This window comes from Osmerus mordax, chromosome 7 (assembly GCF_038355195.1).
Source record: "Osmerus mordax isolate fOsmMor3 chromosome 7, fOsmMor3.pri, whole genome shotgun sequence".
NCBI lineage: Eukaryota > Metazoa > Chordata > Actinopteri > Osmeriformes > Osmeridae > Osmerus > Osmerus mordax.
The window spans coordinates 922,785-949,833 of NC_090056.1; the positions used below are offsets into that span (position 1 = coordinate 922,785).

At 41.1% G+C, this 27,049-nt stretch overlaps 1 protein-coding gene across 1 annotated transcript in view; it reads right to left on the reverse strand.

Annotated features, from left to right (window-relative positions):
• Nucleotides 1-1,145: 1,145 nt before the first annotated feature.
• Nucleotides 1,146-27,049, reverse strand: part of kcnd3 (potassium voltage-gated channel, Shal-related subfamily, member 3) — a 187,587-nt gene continuing 161,683 nt past the window's right edge. The window contains exons 3-7 of the mRNA XM_067239892.1: nucleotides 9,711-9,812; nucleotides 2,894-2,926; nucleotides 2,670-2,762; nucleotides 1,880-2,130; nucleotides 1,146-1,332 (exon numbers count right to left, since the gene is read on the reverse strand). Of these exons, the coding sequence (XP_067095993.1) occupies nucleotides 1,146-1,332; nucleotides 1,880-2,130; nucleotides 2,670-2,762; nucleotides 2,894-2,926; nucleotides 9,711-9,812 (666 nt within the window). The remainder of the gene's footprint in view (nucleotides 1,333-1,879; nucleotides 2,131-2,669; nucleotides 2,763-2,893; nucleotides 2,927-9,710; nucleotides 9,813-27,049) is intronic.

Consider the following 27,049-nt stretch of genomic DNA (forward strand, 5'->3'; position numbering starts at 1 on the left):
GACAGGGTACAAACAGCAGTAGTCTCAACAACAACCGTTAATCAAAAGAGGGTTAAGAGAGAAACAAAGTTAATGAAAAAGAGGGGTAGTGGAACAGCTTGATTTTCGGCCACACGGAGCGAGAGAGAATATGAGAAGTTTGGACCAACATTGAAGTAAAGAGGCGACATAAAAAGGTTAGTATTCATCTTTACATGTGGCCCTCGTCTTTTACTTCGATTTTGGTCCCCTTTCCAAAACAAACTTCTCATATGCTCTCTCTCGCTCCGTGGGGCCGAAAATCAAGCTGTTCCACTTAGCGCTCCCCCTAGAGGCCTGAAGAACTTCCGTTGTGAAAACTGGATGCAAAGTTTTTGGTTTGTGTGCTTTCGATTTTCCAACGCGTCTATGTACTGCAGCGTTTTTGGTTTGTGTGCTGTAGTTTTTGCAGTATTTGCAGCGTGTTTGCTGAATGCTGCGCATGTGTTGTCAAATTAATGAAGATGTTTTCTTAATTTGCTTGTGTTTTGTCTATTTGCATGTGTTTTCTTAATTTGCAGCGCATTTGCACATGCATACAATGGAACCCACAGTCACACCTACCATAAATAATCCCCCCGAATAATTTATGGGAATAGGTTAATATTGTGGCTGGAAAAAAGAGATGAATTGTGAAATATTGTTCAACCAAGATATACAAGTGGACTGATGAATTATAACAAAACAAAAGTTAAACCAAGATGAAACATTTTTTTCATTCAAATATTATCTCTTTCTAATACCTTTTCATATACTGTTCTTTAACAAAAAGAGATTCAACTTTAAAAGCAAAAAGCTGCTTTGTGCATAGTGCATCTCTTCTCATTCATACTCTGTCCTACAATCCTAAACGCAACGCAAGCTCAAAACACCCTTTTTTCCACACTCACATACACACAGTCACACACACGTGAACTTATATCTAAAATGCTTTCTCCATTTCCATTTGGAGTTCATGTCATGACAGTACATTTTCACTAGAGGGCTGTCTCCTCCTTGGTTGTGCTGAAACAGAATCCTTCCATCTGTTAGTCCATCCAGTTTAAGTTTTCCTCCCTCTGTCTATGTTAATTAGTTTGTTCATCAGTTCATCTTTGCTGTCTGGATTTCTGTGTGTGCTCCTGCCCTCACAGTGCTGACACTTGCACTGTGTGCAGAACAATGTTCTGTGGGGTGGGAACTGGGGGCAGGTGGGCGTCCCCGTCAGGAGTAGTTGTTGGGGGTGTGGGGATGCTAATGATTGCTGTTGTGATATGGCCACCCTGGAAATTAAGGCGTGCTGGCTCGTCCACGTGCGTGTTCAGACTGGAGCGGCTATAGGAAGAGGAGGAGGGCAAGGAGCAGGAGGGAAATAAAGTTATACAATTGTCTCCATTCGTTCTTAAGTTTAACCTACATTCAAATGTCCTGCCCCCTTTTCACAATTATAACCACTCACATGTACACATGACAATCAGAATCCAGATTAGTCTCTAAAAGACAAGTTGTGAATGGGGAACATATGGCCTTATCGCAGCAGTACATGAGTACAGCTCAGTGATAGGCCACTTGACTACAAATCATAAGGTGGCAGGTTCAATTGCCCCCCTTATGTTTTAAATTAGTCTCCCCTAAATGAATAAATGAATATCTTTATTATACTATTATTACATTTGAGCCCATAATGTTTATGACAATAGTTGGTCATGCTTTCCATGTTTTCTAACTATTCAGGGGCTAGTTCAGACTTTCCTGATTAGCATTTTCTCTGTTGACATAAAATGATAATCAATAATATAAATGTAGATTGAAAATCTATCGAATGATCTAAATGAATCAATAGTGGTTGAAAAAGTCTACTGTCTCTGGGCTTGGCGCTTACCTAGTGCTGAGTGGCTGAATGTGAATGGTGCTCAGCCCCTGGAGGCTGTGTGGTTGTGTGCGGGGGTGGAGGAGCACACCAGCTGGTATGCTGGCATTGGAGAGAGGGGCATGGCTCTTGTTGCAACGGGAGCAGCAGGTTCCTGTAACACCCTCCTGACTGGAGAGGGAGAAGCTTCTGGGTGGGTAGCTGTCCAGCGCCCCCTCTAGATAGCTTTGTTGGTAACACTGCTCATTCGCAAACTCATGGTTCTAGAACAGAAGACAGATTGAGGAAGGAAAAGAGGGCGATGGTGGTGGGGAGGTGGGACAGAACAGTACAACATATCTGCATTTAGGGTAGACCTGGCTTACCCCCTCTTAGCCTCACTAGATAAGGAATCCTACTATTGTATGCCCACTGCTCTATCCTTACTGAAATATGGCTTAAGAAAATTCCTTACTGAAAGATGGGTCAGAATCAATATTTTACCCAGACTGTGCAGAAGAGATGAGCAGACAGAACAGTAAATTCCCAGTCTACAAGACACCAAGGTGCAATACACATGAAAGTACTTAATGCCCAAGTGTATGAAAATAATTTATGACCATAAATCTCATCAAATATGTGCTGTATTATTATGCATTTGAATTTGTTCAAATATAGCTATGTCAAATGTACACACGAACATTAATTGTTCAGTAATTAATTATTTACCTCGATTTCTGTAGTAATGTGATATCAATTGTAAACACATCATTATTAAATTAATTAACAATATATTGAAATGTGTGTGTGTGCGTGTACTCACAGTGGTTTTCTCCAGACAGTGCAGTAGGTGGTGGTGTTGGCTCTCTAAAAGAGATCTAGACTTGCTAAGCTGCTGGTCGGCTTCAATGGAACTCTAAAACAGAAACATACAGGTGCACACACCCACACATATTCCTTGAGTACAATGGCGCTGCTGTAATCCTGGAAGCACAGACATCAGATGCAGCAGTGTAGAAGGTGTGCGGCCGTTAGCTGGCTCAGTACCTGATCTGATATGTTCATCTTGTAAGGAATTTGCTTCAGTTTAAAGGTGGGAAAAACTTACACAAAAGACAGACATGAAGATTACGTTTTTTTTTTTGCATTTTAGTACTGAGCTGGGGCTGCTTACCACAGTACAGGCCTGTCAATCACAGGCTGGAGCTGTGATTCATACGGTGAGTCAGAAAGGTCGGACCACCAAGGATTGAGGGATGGAGTTAGTATATCTGTTTATATTGTTCTGGAATGGAACAGGACACAGTCCAATTCACAAACATACAAACATAATATATTCAGCCTGGTATATTTCCCCATCTTTGGTAGTTTCACTGTGAATAGGAAATAACTTGGCTTCTAGGATGCTCCTGTGTGTAGGACCCTGGACCAATTGTGTGTTAAAAACTACAATGACGTTGATGGTAAGTTAAGGTTTGTGAAAAGCCTTGAACTTGAAGTCTCTAAAGATAGGAACAACAAATGACCACCACCAGTGTGCGAATTATACAATGACAATCGGGGGGGTCAACTCAGTGCCCCCCCCCCCCCCCCCCCCGCCCCCGGAACGAAGTTCACCACTGAGGCCGCCCCAACCAAGTAAGTGGCAATGGCACACACAAACTAAAACTACAAACACTATTGTAGTAATTTCTTTCTGAAATAAAAAAGTTGATCTTTACAAAACTACCAGAGGAACATATCTGACTGTTCATCACAAAATACAGTAGTTGGAAATCTCTCCAGATTCTGACAAGCAATGAGACAGATAAATTAAGCTATTTTGCTTGATACAGAGCTAGCGATAGCTATCTTTTAAGTTGGTGGGTGGTTAACCATGATTCTATCATTAACATTCTTGTGAATATTCTACAGCTAATTGGGTGTGCTTTGCCTTCGGCAAGGGCACAACCTTTGTTCTCTCACATATATTATTGGGTGTGCTTTGCCTTCGGCAAGGGCACAACCTTTGTTCTCTCACATATATATTATTATAATTATTTTTATTTCTTTTTGCCCCCCCAAAGCTCAGTCAATATTTGGCCTACATAGACAACCTAGGTGTCAAAAGTTTCGTCTTGGTAGCGATTGAGTTGCTTGTATTGGGATTTCCGTTCCGTTGCATGGTTTATGCTCAAGTTAAGTTTTTGTGGCGAAAAGTGAAGCTAACTGTGGCTAATTTGCTAGCCACAGTCACTGACGTTACTAACGTCACTAACGTCACGAAAACACACGTGACTACCTGTAGCAGAACATTCGTTTCGCATCTGTTAACTTGGGGGATAGCTAGGCTAACTATAGCTTTACTGCAAGGCAGCTGCAGAAACGCAACAAGCAAAGAGGCCAGGGTGATAACTATTTACTCATTTTAATTTGTGATGTGAAACACAATTGTGAAATGTAATGTACAATATTAGCTGATATTATTAAGGAAGTAGGCCCACATCTACTTTCGGAAACGGTAGTCTACTATTTCACTGAAGCATTAGCATGACATTAGCCTCTGTTGCCCGGGCAACACATACTACAGTGGTCTATGATGCATCTGTTTTCAATCGTTAAAATAAACATTCCTCACAAATACATTTTCGTTGTAGGATTTATTATGACATTACATTACAAGTAAACGATTTGTTGGTGAAATTATCATTACCTGTGGTTTCAAACCAGTGTTGCTCACTGCAACGCTGTAGCCTACGCGAGACACACGTCAAAAACATCTAGCACTACACAGCTGTTTAGGAAGTCAAACGGCGACAAAACATGTTCGGCACTCACCTACTTTAATCAAAAGTCTATCTAACTACTAACCTGAACTTCATTGCCACAGCCTAAACTTTGTCAATCTGTTCATGAAAAAAATTAATTTCAGCCTAAACCGTACAACGGAACGTTAAATCCAATTCAACCAACGCAATCGCTACCAAGACGAACACAGCAGTAGTCTAGTACTGTACTGTAGTAGTACAATTTACCGGGGCAGCTTCTCCACACAGGGCTATATCGCATTTTGCGTTGTTACTGACAATGATCGCTACCAGTGAGCTTTTTATGAATGAGCGATTTTCCACTAAATAAATGTCAAGCTTATTTACCTTTTTGAGGGGCATATTTTCAGTTAGCAGATGGTACTGTTTGAATTGCGATTCCATCTTCTACTGCCGGTAACGTCGTAGAATAATTTTATTAAATTACATTTATTAATGAATGAATGCAATATGAGTAGGCTAAATGCCTGAAAATATCACGAGAAGGGAAAAACTTAAAAGGATGTTTAACCCTTGTGTTATCTTCGGGTCATTCTGACCCATCAGTCATTGTGACCCACCGTCGTATTGCAACAACTTTACTGCATACAAAAACAAGGTGAAGCATTTTCTTTTAACCGTTGGGCTGTCTCAGACCCCCCACATTGCGAAGGTTAAAAGAAAATGATTTTTATTTGTTTTTGTATTGGGTAAATGTGGGTAAACACAACGATGGTTCGTTATGAACCGTTGGGTCATGTGACCCGAAGGCATAGAGATTAGGTCAATTTTTACACCGGTCTGCCAAATGTATTCGTTTTGATTCAGCTATGAGGCTGCCTCTTGTAGGAGAAATGAGAAGACATCTATTTCATTCTACACTGAACTCCTATTTTGAGTTGTAAATGAGCAGCAAAAAAAAGATGCTTTTAAATCTATGTAATCTTTATAAATAATAAGTATGCATTTTTATATAAAATATACAGAAATATCAGTTGTAAAAATGTCATTCAAAAACGGACCCCTGTGCAACCGACACAAGCAAGCACACCCTACAATTTCCCCAGAAATTGTACCCTCTCTAGTTGCCATTACAAACACATTCGTGACAGATTTTTGGGGGGTATTAGATAGCTAACTTGCCTTTCTTGAACTTTCTCACGACGCAGAACTAGTGGTGTCGTTCGTGAACGATTAGTTCATTTTGAACGAATCCTTACAAGGACTCGGGAGTAACGAGTCCTCTCAAAGAGTGATTCGTTCATTTTCTCGTGGCTGCGCATCGGGACTGTTGCATAGGCTCGTCCAAATGATTCGTTCATTTCCCGACTCGGTCTTCGGGTACGAGTATTTGGATCATTTTTCACGTGACCTGCGTAGGCTTTGTAGTGGTAGCTAGAGGAAACGCTAGAGGGAACGATTCGTTCATTTCCCGACTCGGTCTTTCTACGAGTCTTTGGATCATTTTTCACGTGACCCGCGGCTCTGTAGTGGTAGCTAGAGGAAACGAACGATTCGTTCATTTCCCGACTCTGTCTTTCTACGAGTCTTTGGATCATTTTTCACGTGACCTGCATAGGCTCTGTACTGGAGGAAACGAACGATTCGTTCATTTCCCGACTCGGTCTTTCTACGAGTCTTTGGATCCTTTTTTCACGTGACCCGCATTGTATTTTTTATTAGAGGAAACAGTTTCCTCATTCCCTTTCGCGTGGCCGCTGTTTTAGTAAGACCTGAATGATATTCGCTCCAGTCATCATACTGACTGGTTTTGTTATTTTCACTTTACATTTACACTTACAGTTTAGTGCAGTGTAATTGTTTGCCGTGATAATTAAATGCTAGTGTGATAATAAATGACCAAATCATACAAACTGTCATGATACATTATCTTAATGCAGGAATTTATTTTAAAATAGTATCTGCTGGTGCACATGTCATGCACTAACCTACATGAGAATATGATACGTGTTTGCAGTGGACGGATATCCCCCCCCCCCCGTTGAAATTAACGAATGACTCGAAAAAAGATTTGTTCATTTTACTGGACGAGATTCAAAGAACCGAATCAGTAAAATGATCCGAACTTCCCATCACTACGCAGAACGTACCGCTACGTAGCTACACTGAGGTTATTGAACCAGCACACTGCCTGGTCACTCGCGCTGTTTTTTGAGTTGTATTGGGCACTTGTCACTCGCGCTGTGTTTATTGAGTGAATTTTGACTAGATGGCAGTCAGTGTAATACTGTGTGTGATATTCCCTGCCATAAAGTCAACATTTCTGTGTATCGCCAAACTGTTACTGAATGAATATGGTAAATATATTGTAATGTTTACGATTACAGGTAAGAACGATATATAAATGTATCGACCCCCCCGACCTGTGGTTTTTACCTCTTTTGGGGGGGTCTGAGCCTTAATCGGGGGGGTCAGACCCCCCCAAACCCCCCCGTAATTCGCACACTGACCACCACAACTGCAACACTGCCAGTGCACAAATCTTTTTTTTAAATATATATATATATATATTATTTTTTTTAAAGATGATGTTGTTATGGACATTTTTAGGGAGACTCAATCGTTAAACTGAATTGTGGGATTTATAAAGTCATGTTTATTGAACTGCAGTAACACAACCATTACACCAACATGACACAATCTTCGACAAACAAAAGTCAGACAATAACACAATACCACCTGACTATGAATCAGATGGGATCAGAAGTAGTGCACGCCCAAGCAGCGTCTCAAAAGTTCTGATTTGCATACCACTCCATCCAATATAACACAAAGACAATTCCATACAATTCCATCTAGCATTCTAGAGGGGAACCGGAGAATCCAGTCGACACCAGCACTACTCAGGTGATGGCCCCTGAAATATCCTAGACAATAACATACAGCTCCATCTAGCATTCTAGAGTGGAACCGGAGAATCCAGTAGACACCAACACTACTGCTATGCCTCTTGCTCTGCATCAGCACATTCCTAAAACACAATCACTTTTTGAATCTATCGATCCCCCCAGACTTGTGATTCCAAGCTTCCTCCTTAAATCAAAATACTCTTCCTTAAGGCCAAACATCCTCAATCACAACACCTTAGAAAAGGCCCATCCCTGAGGGTCAACTGCTCTGCGAGGTGGTCAGCACCCTCAGATTAGCCACCTGATCCAACATCCTTAACTGCCTCTTGACTTCTCTTTTCCTGCAACCTGCAAGTTTGTCACAGGATGTTACTTATCAATGAACACAGAAGCCTTAAAATCAAATCATACTAACCCAAATACATTTTACATACAGCCTTAAATCATATTACAATGTTCAGTGGACCAAACCCACATGGTTACAGTGCTGTAGCTGTGTCACTATGTTCTTAATGTGTGTGTGCTGTGAAAGTGTTTGTCAGTCTATGTTAGTGTCTGTGTGTACTGTATGTGTTCTTCAGCCATCCCTATAGTACACAGTGCTCGTAAACAAGCAGTTGTGTGGTGACAGGGACTAAATTGCACTACATACACAATGTTGGTGCCAAACATGTAGCTAGTTATATTTCCAGGCTGTGATATCAACACCCTGTATTTTTGTAAGCCCTTTGACTGGTTAGCTCCTGCGATTCCCCCACAGCACTAGTCTAGTAGTTAGCTAGCAGGCTACAATTTACCGGGGCCAGGTCTGAATATAGAAGCAAAATGGAGCACAGCTGGCTTCTCCACGCAGGGCTCTAGACTGCGACCAAATGTTCACATTTTGCGTTGTTATTGACAATGATCGCTTCTAGTAAACTTTTTTTGAATGAGCTTCAAGCTTATTTACATTTTGGTGGGCATATTTTCAGTTAGCAGATGGTACTGTTTGAATCGCAACTCCATCTGAGATAATGCCGGTTAACGTTGTTAGAATATGCGTGTTTCAAATGAATGCAATATGAGTAGGCTAAATGCTTGAAAATATCACTAGAAGGGAAAAACTTAAGGGATGTTTAAGTCATAGAGGTTTGGACTTTTCTTTACACAGGATTCCCCAATTTCTTCGTTTTGATTCAACTATGTGCAGGGTTGCCAGGTCTGTGTGACAAAACCAGCCCAATGGCCAATCAAAACCAGCCCAATATCAGAACTCAAAATATGCCCCTGCCAAACCATATACACTGCTTTTAAAGTCCAACAGCATTGCTATCATTGCCAAATGTATTTTAATATCTACAAAGTAACACCAAATGTTTAGTATGCCAGCATTAAAAGCAGTTTTCAGGAGGTTTTCTCAGGAGACTGAGAGCATTAGGCACGTGTGCACACGCACAGTGCGTGTGTGTATGTGGGCGTGCCTAATGCTCTCAGTCTCCAAATTCTACCTGCGGCACCACTTCAAAAGTAGCCCAATTCCGCGGGAAAACCACGGACCTAACAACACTGCTTGCAAAGTAAATGAGAAGAGAACCGTTTCATTCTACACTTCACTCTTAGGTTTTTGAAGTGTCAATGAGCAGAAACAAGTGTTCTTTTAAATCTATGCAATATTCATGAATATTAAATATGCATTATTATATACAATATAAAGAAATATCAATTGTAAAATTTAAGTAAAAAATCGGACCCATCTGCAACCGACGCAAGCACACCCCACAATTTCCCCAGTAATTGTACCCTCTAGTTTAATTTGTTTTGGCAATGAAAGGTTAAGTACAACATCTTAGAAACAAATGATATAATATATAATATTAAGATTTAATTTAGAGTAGAATATGCAATGGAGTCTCCTTTGAAAACAGTATTTAGTTAATAGTGCTCAGTTGTTCCCTGATTACCATTGAGAACTTCCTATCAGATGGAGGCAGAGTAGCAAAGACAGACAGAGAAATACAGGGTGAGGAGAGTAAGCCTTGCAACTGAAATAACCCTGCATGATATTATCAGCATTAGTGGCTAAGAAATGAGGCGCAAGGCTCAATCCAGTTTAAAAAATGTTTTATCCAGGTGTAAAAAGTTTCAAAGATCCCGGTACTCAACTTCCCACAGCCTGATTTTAGTTTAGCATAAAATATACTTTCAGCTCAAAAGGTTGGGGCATCTTACCGTGAGCTCAAGGGTCTCGCTGAAAAGGCCATTACGTTTGCTATGGAGGAAAGCATCGGAGCTTCCCGTCTTCAATATCCGTATCCTGGCCAACCGTGCTTTCTGAAAGAGGGACAAAACCATGAAAATGCATGAGTCAGTCAGTCACAAGAGTCACACAAGTTATTTCAAAATAATTTGATAAAATCAGGTCTTTCTCAAAATCCTCTGGTTTATAAAATAGGCATGAATGAAATAAAATGGTGAACATGAAGGTTTAATGGACAATCTGTGCTCACGTGTGATCACGTTATTCAACATTCTGAGCTTAGTTAACCACGTCCTCGATTTTTATTAAAATGTAGGATGTTTCGTTGTTTTAAAGCGTGTGGTTTTTAAATAATTATTCATATTATTTGTATTGATACAATTCAACAACAAAATAATTGGCAACACCCATTTCAATTCCGACCCCAAGTGGGGAACCACTGCATTAAACAAAATATTGTGTGTGCTGTCTCTTGCCAGATAGTGATACAAAATCTCAAATATGTAATGCGGATAAAGGACAAATTTGAAGGTATCACAAGAAGTAATTGTAGAGGGGTTTGCTCGTTTAAAGATAGAAATACTTAATGTATCATAAAGTCTCGGGGCACCACCCTAATATTGGTTTAGGACATTAGGGAATCCTATGTTTAATATGTAATAATCAGCCTCATCTTTAGGAATGAATTTGTTCTAAGTGTAGAGCCAATCGTAACATCAGTGAACACGCACGTAAAAATATCTTTACAATGAATTTATTCAAGTAAGGTAAACAGATCTTATGAACAAGTTAGATTATGGGTTTGATATGAGAAATTGGTTTCAATGAACAGAATGAAATGGTCTAACTTAAAGAAAGACAGAAATTGTACAGTCAATGATTACATCCTTACAAATCATAAACAGAGCTCACACCAATGCCATGTCGAGGAGGAAAGAGCGTTAGCCATAGTTACGTTTGATCAGGGGTTGGTCAATGAGGTTGAGGGCGGTTTGCGCCAAAGGTCCATTTGAAGAATCTGAAGTCAAATTGCGGCTGCGTTGGGTCATGTGACTGAGTCTGTGGGATCTCAGTGAAGTCGCAATTAGAATTGCGTTTTTGGTTCTTCTGTTGAAACGTCCAGATAGTGACGCGTTCACTATGAAGTTGAATCTCAGGAGAAGCTTGGCGACGTCCTTTGGAACGCCAATCCTGATGGCGTTCATGCCATGGTCGGTTTTCGCTGGAGTCAGAGATTGATGGTCATCTTAGGGCTTTATACAGTTCAGAGTACGAGGGAGGACCTGTCTGGGGTCAGATGTTGATTGGGGGGAGCTGGGTTCTCAACTCCCCCTCCTTCCTTCACACCTACCAAAGGTGTGATCTGATCTCTGGCTGGTTCATGTGATTGTTCAAATATTGTTCTGGACATCTTGATACAGTTACAAAATATAGTTGAATGCTTGTTTTATTATGATAGCTTTGTGTAGATACCAAGAATGACGTGATTATCTTTCAGGAAGAAGGAGTTGTTACTAGAATCAAGATTTCAGTCAACACAACATTAAAACAAAGTAACAAACATGGCACAAATATCCCTCTCATAATTCTCCACCTTGTACTCTTGTGGAAAAGGTGAAGTCTCAAGAACTTTCGTCAAAAGTTCTGATCAAGGTATGTTCTTTGTTGAAATCGCCGCCGAAACGGATAGCAAATGGTTGCTGGAGACGTGTTGTCTCAAGCAGGTCCTTTGAAGCTTTCAAGCTAGCAGGAGGGCTGATTAGGTAGATTGGGGAGGTCCTCCCCCAATTCTATAGTTCCTTTGCATTGGCTTTTGATGGGTAATCAGCATACTGAGGGTGTCACGAGGGCTGATTAGGTTTGTCTGATGTGATTGAATCACTTTTCAGGTGTGGTAAGATGTTGGCTCCGTGTGGTCTTGCTGACCTCACTACATAATGAACTGTTAAGTGCTGCTTTTGGTGCTCATAGGCCAAGTAAAACCGAAGTTTGTTGAGTTGAAGTTTGAAGAGGAGCATCTTGGGACCACGCTGGAAGGACCGTAGGGGCAGAGAGCTGGCTAGTTGAACAGAGAGATCATTTCATGTCTGTGGACCATGGAAGGAGAAGCACTGCATGGTGGGAGTGTGAGGAGACTTCCTCCTCTGCACAGGGGTCTTCAGACAACCTGAAATCCCTGAGCGAAGCACCCAAGTCAGGATGTCCAGTTGGATGATGTCCTGGAGGTATGAGGGACCCGTCCTGTTGGCTGCAGCTTAGGTAAGGGACAGGTATTTGTGCTATCAGGGAATTCATTGCAGCTGGGTAGTTGTGTGTGAGCACCTCAGGAACTTAAATATTATGCGGGTGGCTGCATTTTGGACAATCTTGCAGAGGACTTAATTAGGTCATATATATTTGGGCAGTTACACCATTTTCATAATTTTGGCATGGTACGCCACCACAATGGATTTAAAATGAAACAACCGAGATGCAATTCATGTGCAGACTTTCAGCTTTAATTCAAGCGGTTGAACAAAAATATTGTATGAAACGTTTAGGAATTGCCAAAAAAAATTAACACAGTCCCTTCATTTCAGGGGCTCAAAAGTAATTTGACAAATTAGCATAATCATAAAAAATATATACTTTGTTGAGAATCCTTTGCAGGCAATGACTGCTTTAAGTCTGGAACCCATGGATCCCATGAATCCAACTGCAGCTGTCTTCAGTTGTTGTTTGTTTGTGGGTCTTTCTGCCTTAAGCAAGTGAAATGCATGCGTGATTGGGTTGACACCAGGTAATTGACTCGGCCATTGCAGAATATTCCACTACTTTCAAAGTATGGTTTGGGTCACTGTCCATCTGTAAAGTGAAGCGCCATCTAATCAACTTTGTTGAATTTGGCTGAATCTGTCCAGACAGTATATCCCTATACACTCTAGAATTCATTTGGCTGCTTTCTGTCTTCTGTCACATCATCAATACCCAGTGCCATTGGAAGCCATGCATGCCCATGCCATGACACTACCTCCACCGTGTTTCACAGATGTGGTATACTTCGGATCATGAGTCGTTCCAAGCCTCCTGCTTACTTTTTTATTCCCATAATTCTGGTACATGGAGATATTAGTCACATCTATCCAAAGAATGCTGTTCCAGTACTGGGCTGTCTTTTATGTATGTTTTTTAGCAAGTCTGGCCTTTCTATTCTTGAGATTTATGAATGGTTTGCACCTTGTGGTGGTGTCACGCCCCCTCATGGTCAGCAGCCAGATAGACGGCAGCGCTCAGTATATATATCACTAATTTCTCTATGGTTAAGTTAGCCTACAGACTGAGCGTTACTCTTTCATATCTATATAGATTTTATTAGATTTTGATCCTTGCCTGTATTTTTGACTATTCTCTTGGATTACCCTCTGTTGCCTTGTTTGCTATCTGTTCTAATAAACTTCTCTTGGATTTACTCACCGGTGTGTGGCGTGTTAAAGGTTAACCCTCTGTATCTGCTCTTGTGAAGTCTTCTCTTTGTGGTAGACTTGGATAATGATATGCCTGCCTCCTGGACAGTGTTCTTCCTTGGCTGGATGTTGTGAAGGGGCTTTTCTTCACAATGGAAAGGATCCACCACTGTTGTCTTCCTTGGTATCCAGGCTTTTTTCTGTTGCTAAGGTCACCAGTGTGTTATTATTTTCTCAGAATTTACCAAACAGTTGAATTGGCCAACACTAATGTTCCTCCCAGAGGAAAATAAAAGCTCTCAAAAATGTCTCATGCATTTCTCGTAGACAATAATGAGGTATGTATGAAACCAAAACGAGATTATGGCTTGTTTCTCTTGTTTCATGTTTTTCTCCTGAGAAAAAGCCTCACAAAATCTCAAATTAGTCTCCTTTTGGGTTTCATAATAGCAATTTTACGCCAGCACAAAAAATGCTGGTTAAATATACACTTAAAACAATTAGACTGGCCTGGATTGGATTAAACTAAGCATCTTTTGTGTATTTTATACAATTGTTTCATGTTCTTTAGCAAAATGTGATTGCATTGTGTAGAATGCAGAAAGTGTAGGCCTACATGAAATTCTTTAGGTCATTTTGTGATAAAGTGAATCAATCAAGTAACCTATCAGCTTTCAAATTGTCTCGCGATAGCCGTGCAATCGCGCATTGCGCGCAAATCACTCACTCAACGGTTCAGTCATCACTCACTCCATGGCTCAACTCAGTGGAAGAAATTTCGTCGTTTATCGATCCATGTGTTTCCGGCCATCACTCATCTCAACTATGTAAGTATGCATGACTAACAATAGCTACCTGGTATTTAAATGATTTGGGGTTTGACTTTCACAATTTTCTAAAGAAATAAGTTAATGTTAGCATTAGGATTACCTTTGGCTATTACATGCAAGGCAACTAGCTACGAACCTTCGTCCACCATCTTAGATAGCCGACACACCATGAGACTAGCTTGCTATAATTTACAGGCTAGTGACACTATATTGTGTCAAACCTGGGAACCGAGTAGGTTTGTCTGAACTTGTGTAATACTTGTGTGTTAGCCCCCTTAACTTATGTGGGGGTGCCCACATGAAACTGGCGGGCCACCTGGGCGTATGTCCATGGCATGAGTCTCTGACCATGTGGAGCCCACATAAGTCTCCGACCACGCGATGTGACTTTCCTACAAATACATACCAAAGACAGTCTAAATCCAAATTTTCAACTTTCATGTACTTATTTAGTTGTATAAAAACGACTTCACATTAGCAATTTGAGCGGCAAGCCTGAAATTATTGCTAGGCGATGCCGGATATGATAAGAATTCGATCTACTGTAAAATCAATTAGATGGTCGGAGACTCATGCACCCCAGTTGAGGGGGGAATTGCAGTGCTATCGTCAAAGTTAGCAACCACGTTTTAAACCGACATAACAAAATGCTACAAATGAAGGTACATTATTATTACCAAACGTTTTCTGTTGTTATGAGTGTGTTTTCTGCAAGCAAAAACACTATTGTTATTCTGCATACTTATTAGTGTGTTTGCTGCAAGCAAAAACACTATTGTTATTCTGCATACTTATAATTATTTTTTTTCCGTCGCCTACTCCTTTCACACCGTTTAAGCTAGAAACACCGTTCAAACTTCATTTGATAAAGTCTGAACTGCTCTAGTGTGCTATTATTATTATTTTCTCATTGATAACTTTTAAAGTTTTTAAGGTATTAAAGTTTAAAGTGCTAAAAAAAATGAATGGGTTTCAATGGTTCAGAATGTTCAAGTCAAATTCAATTGTGACGTCATGCACTGACAGAACTGTTTCTCACCGCGTACATTTTTGACACTGTTTAACACTTTCCTGCCTGAATATGCAGACTTTTTCAAATAATATACCTGAACTGTTTATACCATTTTGAAGACAAGATTTAGGACTTTCTAATTATGTAAATATTTATATGATCATGTTAGGCAAATCATCCTTTATCAAGACGATTTCACGGAGCCATTCTGACAAAAATCTTCTCCGTCTGCATTACTTTTTTAGAAAACCTAATTTTTAACCACTTTCACTACAAGATAGAGGATAAGTTATGAAATGTGCGTACTTTTGTCGTGAATTCAGAACAGCAGACAGATTTAAGATAGACTATTTTGTTTAAAAGTTATGACCACTGAAGTGATGAGTGGGATAACGCAATTCCAAGCTAGCGCGATGGCTCTCCATAACTAAAAACGGTTCTATTTTTTTCCAAAATTGACCAAATTGGCCAAACAAGGTATGTACATTGAACTTAAAGTGTACATAATCTAGCTAGATTATTTTTCTTTAAGAACGTTTCACAGAAATCTGCAAAAATCGAGGCTCAACACTGTCATATCCGACTGTCACGAACAGCCAAACCGGGGTCACGAAAGGTTTACTGCAGCTGGCGTTACTACGAACAAAAGCTTCGTAACTGAAAAGTTTTTACCTTTAGTTGACGATATTGAACACAGACGTTAAGAAACTTGTCTTTACTCTAAATTTCTTCTCCGTTTTCAATTTGAAGCAGTAAATCTAACACAGTAGGAATTCTCCCACGACATCCGCTCGCTCCGCTTTGACAAATATGTTTTCTCAGTCCACCATACATTAGACAAGCTAATTTTCGAGCACTTTCAATACAAGATACAGGCCATGTTAGAGTTGATATATATACACATAATTGTGTGGGCAATGTAGAACAGCAGACAGATTTGAAATATGATCTTTTGTTTTAAAGTTATGGCCATTCTAGTGACGAGTGCTTACAACGCTGTCATCATAGCTGCCATAGAACGGCGAAACAAGGTAGCCAGCTAGTTACGTCTATCGTTCGTTACCTAAAAACAAATGCTTCGTAACAGTATTTACTTTTTATCGGCGATATTGACAACAGAGGTTAAGGAACTTTAATCTAAAATAATCAAAATATCGTCTTTGTTTTCAATTTGAAGCAGTAGATCTAGCTTACTGTAGGAAATCTCCCATTGAATCCTCTCTCTAGCTTCGCTTCGACCAAAGATGGACGACGATGATGACCATGCATGCATTATTCACGCCTACAGTACGGTGTTCTGTACAAATACAACTTTGACATACTTGATCCGCTGGCTAGATGTAACATGATCTTATCTACTACCCACAATAGTTCAGCCTTTTTGCAGCAGCATTTTGATCAAAGTTAGAGTAGCTTTTGCAGTTGCACAACAAAGTCACGTAATGTGACGAGATTGAATTTAAAAGTATAAAAAAAGCTCACCAGGGACAACGACAACATCGGCAAACCTGCACCATGGATTATTATATTTATGTCATCTTCAAATTCAGTGTCTGAACAGGACTGGGTGTGCACACATGATTAGTTTCTCCTCCACCTTGAACCTGAAACCTAGATTCTAGGTTTGCTGACAATGACCATCCGTTGCTACGTTACAAGAAACAAGGAACCAATCCGATTGGCCAACGCTCTTCATCACTATATAGAAAGACTGTTCCACTGTTCAAACTGTATTTCTGTTTTTACATCTTTCAATTATTAATACTTTTCAGAATCAGAATGGGTTTTATTCGCCAAGAAACTTCAAACAGACGTGGAAGTAGAAGTGCACCATCATTGTCTTTGGCAGGTAGAATTTCTTCAGCTGCCGTAGGAAGTACATCCTCTGTTGTGCTTTCTTGGTGAGGGAGCTGATGTTCAGTTCCCACTTGAGGTCCTGGGAGAGGATAGTGCCCAGGAAGCGGAAGGACTCCAGTGTTGACTGGGGAGTCACACAGGGTAATGGGGGATGACTGTCTTAAGAGCATTGAGCTCTAACATAACGCTTTAACATTTATGAAATTAAATAAGATACCCTTTTCATTTCACTCTTTTTTTCTCCTTTGTCAACCGTAAGAAAATATTGCAATGCATGACAATGACAGATATACCTTTAACACTGTCTCACCATTCTGGTTTCAAAGCAACACTTTTTTCACCTTCATACTGCTGACATACTTTTGTCTGCTATGATATTGATAGAGCTACTAGTAACTGTTCTTATTTATGCAATATGGCAGCACAAAGCACTTAAAACATTAATAGGTTTAAATGTCACAAATGTACTTCCTTGCTCACTACATGTTTAAGCTACCTACTCCATTCAAACATCAATGTGTTCTATTGACCAGCTGTTTACAGCTTTAAACCCCCCATCTTTCTATATTTGGAAATGGTCATGTTTTAAAATCAATGGAAGTCAATGAAACATAGGTTGCTAGGCTTGTTAAACTGCTCCGCTCATCGAGTCACGCGCTCAACCTAAAACTTAACAAGCCAACTGTCATTTTCAAGCAGTTGCTACAGTTGACTCGACAGGTAAGTCTAGTTATTTTGCTTGAAAGGTTGGTAAACATTGCTAATAGATATAAAAAAATATTATACAAAATGATGTTTACCTTGGGGTAGGCTATTTAAGTATTTACAGGAGTACCTCTAGTACTACCAACTTGCTATCTAGAAAGCGTACGTTTTAACACAGCTAACTAGCTAGCTAACTGTTATAACCAGACTACCGTAGCTAGCTCTAGCGCGACAGTAATGAGCATTCTTGAAAAAACAACAGTCAGTACTTCATAGATATTCAAATGACATACAATACCGTTCAAAACAGAAATCTCGTGTCACAGACCGCTCTAGTCAAGATGAGGCATTCAGAAGGAAACTGAAATCTCGTGTCACAGACCGCTATAGTCAAGATGAGGCATTCAGAAGGAAACTGAAATCTCGTGTCACAGACCGCTATAGTCAAGATGAGGCATTCAGAAGGAAACTGAAATCTCGTGTCACAGACCGCTATTGTCAAGATGAGTCATTCAGACTAAAATCTCGTGTCACAGACCGCTATAGTCAAGATGAGGCATTCAGAAGGAAACTGAAATCTTGTGTCACAGACCGCTATAGTCAAGATGAGGCATTCAGAAGGAAACTGAAATCCTATATCACATCTCGATATGCAAATGACATGCAATACAGAGAAAAACAAAAACTGTACATTCTTAACTGGTACAGAAAAGACACACATTTCAAACACAATCACGTTAAACGTTGCACACTTCGTTCAAATTACAGATATATTAATGAACCATTTTATAGAATGTTGCACAAAATGAGGTCATAGCTGTGGTGAACAAGTTAGAGCTGTCACCCATTCCCTCTGAACTCTTTGATTTAAACATACTTGAGAGACACATTATAGCCAAGCACATTCCATTTGCTAAAATCATCACCCTTCCCAAAGGACAACAGAGAGCAATTCATGGTGCTGTGGTTTGTGTACCTTCAGAGGTGGAAACGACTGTAAAACTGTTTACCAAGACCAAATAGCCAAAGTCAGCTGATGAAAGTGAAGTTAAAAAGACGCCTGAGCTATAAAGGTCATTATCAGTTCCAGACACTGAACATGAAGAAAGTTTTGACAGACATTTTGAAGCTTAAAGACATTCATTCCGAGTACAAGGACATATCTGTTAGAGATGATGCCGCCTCTTGTGATCCAACCATTGACAGCATGGCACAAGGTAATTTTGTCAATGACACAAGCGATCTGATGGACACTGACAGCAGGGATGAAACAAGTAACACAGAAGAATATTGAAAAGATGATCTGGAACTTAACTCAGACAAAGAAGGGAATAACCAGACAACTGGTGTTGTATTAAACACATGTTTGCAACCAGATGACATTGGACAAGAGATATTAAGTTACGGTGACGGTGTATTTTGTGTTGCCCCTGCCGAAGGAAATAGCCCTGTAAGCTTTTTCAGAGTTCCAAAATTGGAGGCTATGGCTTTCCCAGTTCAGTTCCCTACTGGAGAGAACACATTAGATGAGCTCAACCGAATGAAAAAATTATCACCGAGCAGATATTTCAACGTTCATCGTTTTGCCAGGGACACAAATTACATTTTCTTTGCACAGTTTGTGACAGAGATTCACATGGCTTCTTCCAGTATGAGCATACAGCTCCGCAAAGGGAAAGTAAGAACCAGAGATGGAAGCAGAATATGCAACAGATTTCTGCAAGACAAACGCGAGGTTCAAAGATTGGTGCAAAACAAAGATGCAACCAGATTCATGATGCCACTGAGAGGGACTCCCGCCTATTGGGATAAAACCCTGAAAGATATTTTTGCTATGATCAGGCAACTGGGAACTCCAACCTTTTTCTGTATGTTTAGTGCAGCAGAAATGAGATGGCCAGAAGTGATAACAGCAATAAAGGCACAGCAAGGTGAACAAGTTAACTTTTCAGAACTAGACTGGTCCACAAAATGCGACATACTGAGAAGCAACCCAGTGACAACCATGCCCATTTTTGAAAAACGCGTTGAGGCTTTAATGAGAGACCTGCTCATGTCACCTGCACAGCCCCTGGGACACTTGGTTGACTATTTTTACCGTGTTGAGTACCAAGCAAGAGGGAGCCCTCATATTCATATGTTGGTATGGATTCAAAATGCACCGGTATTTGAGGAGAACTCTGATCAGGAGGTTTGTGAATTTGTCGATAGGCACATAACATGTCAGCTGCCGAACCCCAACACTGATCCAGAACTTTACAAAATTGTAACGGAAGTACAGACTCACAGCAAAAATCACTCAAAGTCTTGTAAAAAAGGTAATAAACACTGTAGGTTCGGATTTCCTAAACCTCCTGTGAAGAAAACCATGATCACCCGACCGTTGTTAGCGGATGTCAGAGAAGCAAGTGGCGAGGCTGAATCGATCATGACCCCAGACAATGCCAAAATGAAGTTAAAACCAGTGTGGGATTTGCTGACAGACCCTAACCAATCCTTTGAAAACACTGCACAGCTGCTTGCACAGTGCAACTTGAGATATGACGAATACGAACAATGTGTAGAGTCTCTGACCAACTCCAGCGTGGTTGTCATGAAGCGTGATCCAAAGGACTGTTGGGTGAATGGATATAATCCACACTTGATAAGAGCATGGAATGCCAACATGGACATCCAATACATATTGAATCCCTACTGCTGTGTCATGTACATTCTATCCTACATTTCAAAGGCTGAACACGAGATGAGTGAATACCTCAAAACAATAATGAAAGACACGAGTCAAGCCGACACAACTGACTGTGAAGAAATGAAACAGATCATGCAGGCATACTCTAAAAACAGAGAGGTCAGTGCTCAAGAGGCCGTTGCCCGCGTATGCAGTTTGAAGCTTAAGATGTGTACACGAAGTGTTGTGTTCATACCGACGGATGACAATGCGCTAAAAATGAGTCTTCCGATGAGCAGTCTACATAACAAAACACCTGATTCTGAGGATGTGTGGATGTCGGGGTTGACAGATAAATACAAAGCCAGGCCAGAAGGCATTGAATTTGAAACCATGTGCATAGCAGAGTTTGCTTCAACCTACAGGATTATCTACTCAAGACAAAGGAACGGTAAAAATGTATTGTCCCTTCTAAATGACATGGGAGCCATTCAAAAACGAACACACGGGAAACCCGCAATCATCAGATATGCACGTTTTTCACAGCAAAAGCACCCAGAGAAGTTTTACGGCACGTTACTAAAACTGTACTTTCCCTATCGCTCAGACTTGCCGCTGAAAATGGAACGTTTTACAACATATGAATCATTTTTAACTGGCGCCTCTGTGCAGCTTCCAGGAACAGAGTACCTGCAGTCTGTGTTTGATATAGTCAACATGAACAGGGCCGAGTACGAAAGGCACAACACGGCAGTAGACAAGGCCATTGAGGAGTTTGAACAAAATGGACCCATTGAGGATGCGTGGACAACACTGGCTCCAGCAACAGAGTTGGTTCGGTTGGAAAGCATTGCAGAACGGGAGGAAGTACACCCTGACGAAAATAACGAACAAGATGATGTTCCCGAATATAGCGCTAATGCTACAGATAGAGGAAGTAGTACCGCAGCAATGGAAGTTCCTCAAATAAACCCAGCAGTAATGCGAAAGATGTACCAAAGCCTGAACCAGACACAAGCCAGTGTATTCTATACAGTCCGAGACTGGTGCACAAAACGCGTTTGTGGTCAAAATCCTGATCAGTTTTTCAACTTTGTAACGGGTGGATAAGAAGACTTTTGTCAGAATGGCTCCGTGAAATCGTCTTGATAAAGGATGATTTGCCTAACATGATCATATAAATATTTACATTATTACAAAGCCCTAAATCTTGTCTTCAAAATGGTATTAACAGTTCAGGTATATTATTTGAAAAAGTCTGCATATTCAGGCAGGAAAGTGTTAAAGTGTCAAAAATTGACGCGGTGAGAAACAGTTCTGTCAGTGCATGACGTCACAATTGAATTTGACTTGAACATTCTGAACCATTGAAACCCATTCATTTTTTTAGCACTTTAAACTTTAATACCTTAAAAACTTTAAAAGTTATCAATGAGAAAATAATAATAATAGCACACTAGAGCAGTTCAGACTTTATCAAATGAAGTTTGAACGGTGTTTCTAGCTTAAACGGTGTGAAAGGAGTAGGCGACGGAAAAAAAATAATTATAAGTATGCAGAATAACAATAGTGTTTTTGCTTGCAGCAAACACACTAATAAGTATGCAGAATAACAATAGTGTTTTTGCTTGCAGAAAACACACTCATAACAACAGAAAACGTTTGGTAATAATAATGTACCTTCATTTGTAGCATTTTGTTATGTCGGTTTAAAACGTGGTTGCTAACTTTGACGATAGCACTGCAATTCCCCCCTCAACTGGGGTGCATGAGTCTCCGACCATCTAATTGATTTTACAGTAGATCGAATTCTTATCATATCCGGCATCGCCTAGCAATAATTTCAGGCTTGCCGCTCAAATTGCTAATGTGAAGTCGTTTTTATACAACTAAATAAGTACATGAAAGTTGAAAATTTGGATTTAGACTGTCTTTGGTATGTATTTGTAGGAAAGTTATCAATGAGAAAAATAATATCACACTAGAGCAGTTCAGACTTTATCAAATGAAGTTTGAACGGTGTTTCTATCTTAAACGGTGTGAAAGGAGTAGGCGACGGAAAAAAGTGGGAGGAAAATAAAAAATAAAAAAAATAACTAGAAAGGCATTTCCTGCTGAAAATGCGTTGGAATGGTGAAAGATGAAATTATTTTTCTTAAATTGCAGAAAGTACAGAAATGAGAAAATACCCGCAAGCTGAAATGAATGTCAAGAAATGTGTGAGTCACACAAAAGAGGCAGTGTGGAAACTGAACTGCATCATCTAACAACGCTAAGAGCTGAAATACAATGCCGGAGAAGCTGAAAGATGAACTGTTAAACAGAAGAAGAAGTAGGCCTAGGCTAGCTAGTCATAACAAGAATATTATAGTCTTATCAGCTGAAATTATGGTTGGGATAGTAATAGCAGTAGCAGATGTGTGCATTGAGTGCGTTTACTCGGCTTTCTTAGTAGGATTCAATGTGTTGATGGAATGAAACATACAGCAGTAGGGTCGATACAGACACGGCGACACTTTGTTGCAGAAGGATGATGGTGCAAGTTTAGTCCGTGGAGCATACTGTAATGTTTCTGTGTGTCAATTGTGGTTTGTTCAATAACGAGACAGTTAGATTGATTTGGATGCTTTACTGACGGACATCACTCGCATGCATCTGCTTCATACATCTGCTTGAACTGCACTAACCTTGTCCACTAGTCAGTGCTTACGTCACTACGCAGACAGCGTATCTCAACATCACATCACTCTTTTCTTTTTTTTTGACAACCTGTCTATCAATGGACATAAACACAATTCCATATATGATCAAACTATTCTGGCAAACTGAGAATTGTTGCCTTGAAAACATAGGTGGGGACACACAAAACATCAGCACCACATTTCACATTGCATACACTTGGAGATACAGAACATATCATATGCATTCATAAACATAAACTGGCGAAACAGGATATTGAAAGGATATGTTTTCTTTGCATATCTCCATGAACTCTAGACAGTCTATTCATAGTCACGCAAATAGGTTGGAGGGTGCCTATGTTGCCTGACTGGATATCTAGGCTGTGTTGGTGCTGGTTCTGGTTGATCATTGCCATCATCAGGATCAGGATCCAGGTCGTAGTCGGGTGGTGACAGTTGGTCTTGCTGCGTCATGGGATGGATCTTCTTGAAGAACGAGCTGTTCCTGGTGATGGTATAGCCATTCCGTTCTGCTGTCACCATGGAGCCTTTCACATTGATGACGGTGAGTGGTTCCTTGCTGTACGGTGTTGTCAGCTTGTTCTGTCTCACTTGAGGACAAAGCACATTGTCACCTGGCTTGATGTGAGATGGTACTGCGTGTCGTCGCTCATTAGAACGGATCTTGATTTTAGCTTTTGCCTCAGTGTCCCTGTTACGCACTACTTTGTCAGCACTAATGACTGTTGAGTAGGCTGATGGTATCTTAGTGTTCAAACGTCGTTGGAACATCAACTCTGCAAGAGATCTTCCTGTCGTGCAGTGTGGTGTAGCTCTGTATTCACGTAAGAAGATGTTCATTTGTTGCTTCCATGGGATACCTTGCATTGGGGCGATCCGAATAACTTTCCCAATCGTACGCATGAATCTTTCTGCTGTTGCATTGGCCTGTGGCCAGAGCGGTGTTATTTTTCTGTGATGGAATCCCATGTGTTGAGCAAACTGGGAAAACTGGGAACCACTGAATGGTGGTCCATTGTCTGTCTTCACAACGTGTGGTATCCCGAACATTGAGAAGATGTTGTCCATGCGTGGTATCACGACACTGGATGAAATGGAGTGCAGAATATCCACTACTGGATAACGTGTGTAGTCATCTACAATCACCATCAGATATTCTCCAGATGGGAGAGGTCCATAGAAATCTGCACTTACTGAATGCCATGGTGATTCAGGTAGATTGGACATTTTTAGTGGCTCAGTCCTGGTGACTGGAGTGTTGGCCTGACAGGCTAGACAGTTTCTGATAAGTGCCTCTGCTCGCTGATCAATACCTGGAAACCACACTTTCTCTCTGAGCAGGACCTTTGTCTTGGCAATGCCTTGATGGCCTTCATGGGCAAGTTCCAGGACATGGTGTTGCAGAGATGAGGGTATCACAATCCTACAGCCTCTGAGTATTAAGTCCTCACTTGCTGACAGTGTGAGTTCATTTCTGACATGTTTGTACTGCTGAAGTGTAGCAGCTTGTCAGTAATGGTCTGCCACGAATTGTTCTTAATGTGTGCACTGACCTGTTGCAGAGAGCCATCTTTCAGTGTCTCTGCTTTGATGTGGTCAAGAATCATTGCCTTCGGTGTAGCCAGCAGTGATATGAAGTTTACATATTCTTCTGCAATCTTGGAGGCTCTTGTGCTCCCGGATGTCTGAATTGGTATTGGATGTCGAGACATGTAATCAGCAGGGTTGTCTGCCCCCTTTCTGTACACAATCTTGAAGTCGTATGGTTGGAGTCGGAGTCCCCATCGCTCTCTCCGAGCAGGTGGCTTTGACTTTGGGTTATTCCATATCAGCTCCAATGGCTTGTGGTCAGTCACAAGAGTAAACTCATTACCGTAGAGGTATAGGTGGAAGTGCTCACAGCTCCAGATGATCGCTAGGGCCTCGCGCTCTGTCTGTGAGTAGCGCCTTTCAACACCTGTCAGTGCCCGACTGGCATACGCTATGACATGCTTCTCTCCCTTGTCTGTTTGACAAAGAATCGCACCCAAACCACATGGGCTGGCATCCACAACGAGTTCAGTGTCCTTTTTCGGGTCAAAATAGGACATGGTAGTGTCGCTGGTGAGACGCTCCTTGAGTGTCTGTAGTGCATCTGAATGCTCAGCACCCCAATTCCAAGGTGGTCCTTTCTTGGTGAGCTCCCTGAGTGGTGCAGTGATGGTGGAGAAGTCTTTAATAAATCTGGAGCAATAGTTTGCCATACCGAGAAGGCTTCTGATTTCGGCAGGGTCTTTGGGATCTGATGCTTTATGTATGGCTGCCACTTTGCGAGGATCAGCTGAGATGCCATCAGCTGAAAAGATAAAGCCAAAGAATTCCAGTCGTTGCTTGTTAAGCTCGCACTTGTTGCGATTCAATGTGAGGCCACATTCTTTGAGTCTGGAAAAGACTGCTCGCAAAGCATCGTCATGGGCTTTTTGTGATGAGCCGTACACAATGATGTCATCGCTTAAATTCTTGACACCAGGGATGCCGTGCAATACCTGGCAAATGGTGTTCTGGAAGACCTCAGCAGCTGATGATATGCCGAAACTCAATCTTTTATACCGTCTCAGGCCCAGGTGAGTCGTAAAGGTTGTGATGTATCGGCTATCCGGATGCAGCTCTAGCTGATGGTAGCCTTTGTTGAGATCTAATTTTGAAAATACCCGTGCCCCGTTTAGCTCATGGATCACGTCGTCCATTGTGGGCGTGAGGTGACGTTCACGTTGTATTGCCACATTTGCTTGACACATGTCAACACAGATCCGTACTTGATCGGGGTCCTTAGGCTTCGGCGGGGTAACAATTGGAGAAACCCAGGGTGTTGGCCCGGTCACTCGTTCAATTATGTCGTCTTCTTCCAGCTTTCGTAGTTCTTCTTCGACCTTCTGTCGGACGTGGAAAGGAACCATTCTGTGTGGTTGACACGTTGGCTGTACCTCAGGATTGATGTGTAGCTTCACACGGAAATCTTTGAGCTTGCCTATACCAGTGAACAGTTCAGGATGACTGTCAATCAACTCGTCTGAGACACTCCTAATGGTGGGGTCCACTGCATTGATAATCTGTATTAGGCCAAGCTTGCTAGCTGTGTCATAGCTCAAAAGAGAGTGTCCACTGCCCTTCAGCACATAGAAAGTTGCCTGTGTGTTTCTGTCCTTTGCTTTCACAGAGCACTCAAAAACACCCATAATAGGCAAAGCATGTTTAGATCCATATGAAAATATTTTGATATTGGCAACCTTCGTTTCTGTCTGTGGCCAGAGCATATTGTATATGTTTTCACTGATTATGTTAACTGCTGCTCCAGAGTCGATCAACACTTCAACTTGCATGTCATTGAGCAGTATAGATGTTCTGGGGTGGTTGGGGCAGGCTTCACCATTAACTGAAAACACATACTGGTCATCACTGCTTGATGAGTCCCTTTGTGTACCACACTCTGATGCAGTCACTCGATTTACACGTCTTGTGCTTTTCTGTTGTCCATATGTGGTGTCTTTGTTATGATCATGACGTACCTTTCTGTCTTGAGCTGATTTTCTTTGGTTTGAGCGGCACACCTCTCCCAAAATTCAGCAGAGTTTAAAGCGTCATTTCAGGTTCTCTTAGCGCCCTCCGGCGGAGTCTTGAGGAAGTGCAGCTTTGGATGAGCTGGGCTTTTATCTCACTGTCCACATCGGCAAACTCAGTCTCTGGAAAGCATGCGTAACCTCGTGTGATATGTGTCCAGATTTTCTCCTTGTTCCTGTGCGGCTTTTCTAAACTTGTACACAAGATATTGAGTGTTTTTCTTTGGGGTGAAGTATCCATCCAGTTTCGTTTTTGTTGTTTCAAAATCATCATCTTCACCGGCAAGTGTGTCGTATATGTCATGAACACGTTCCCCAGCTAAGTGCAAAAGAAGCGCCCTTTTCCTTCCATCATTCATAATGTTCATTGCACCTAGAAAGTTTTCAAAGCGTTGGATCCACTTACTCCATCTCGTTCCGACTGAAGTTGGATCAATCTCCGTATCGAACGGCAGAATAGCAGCATGGCTTATGGCGGAGTTCATCATTTTTACGTTG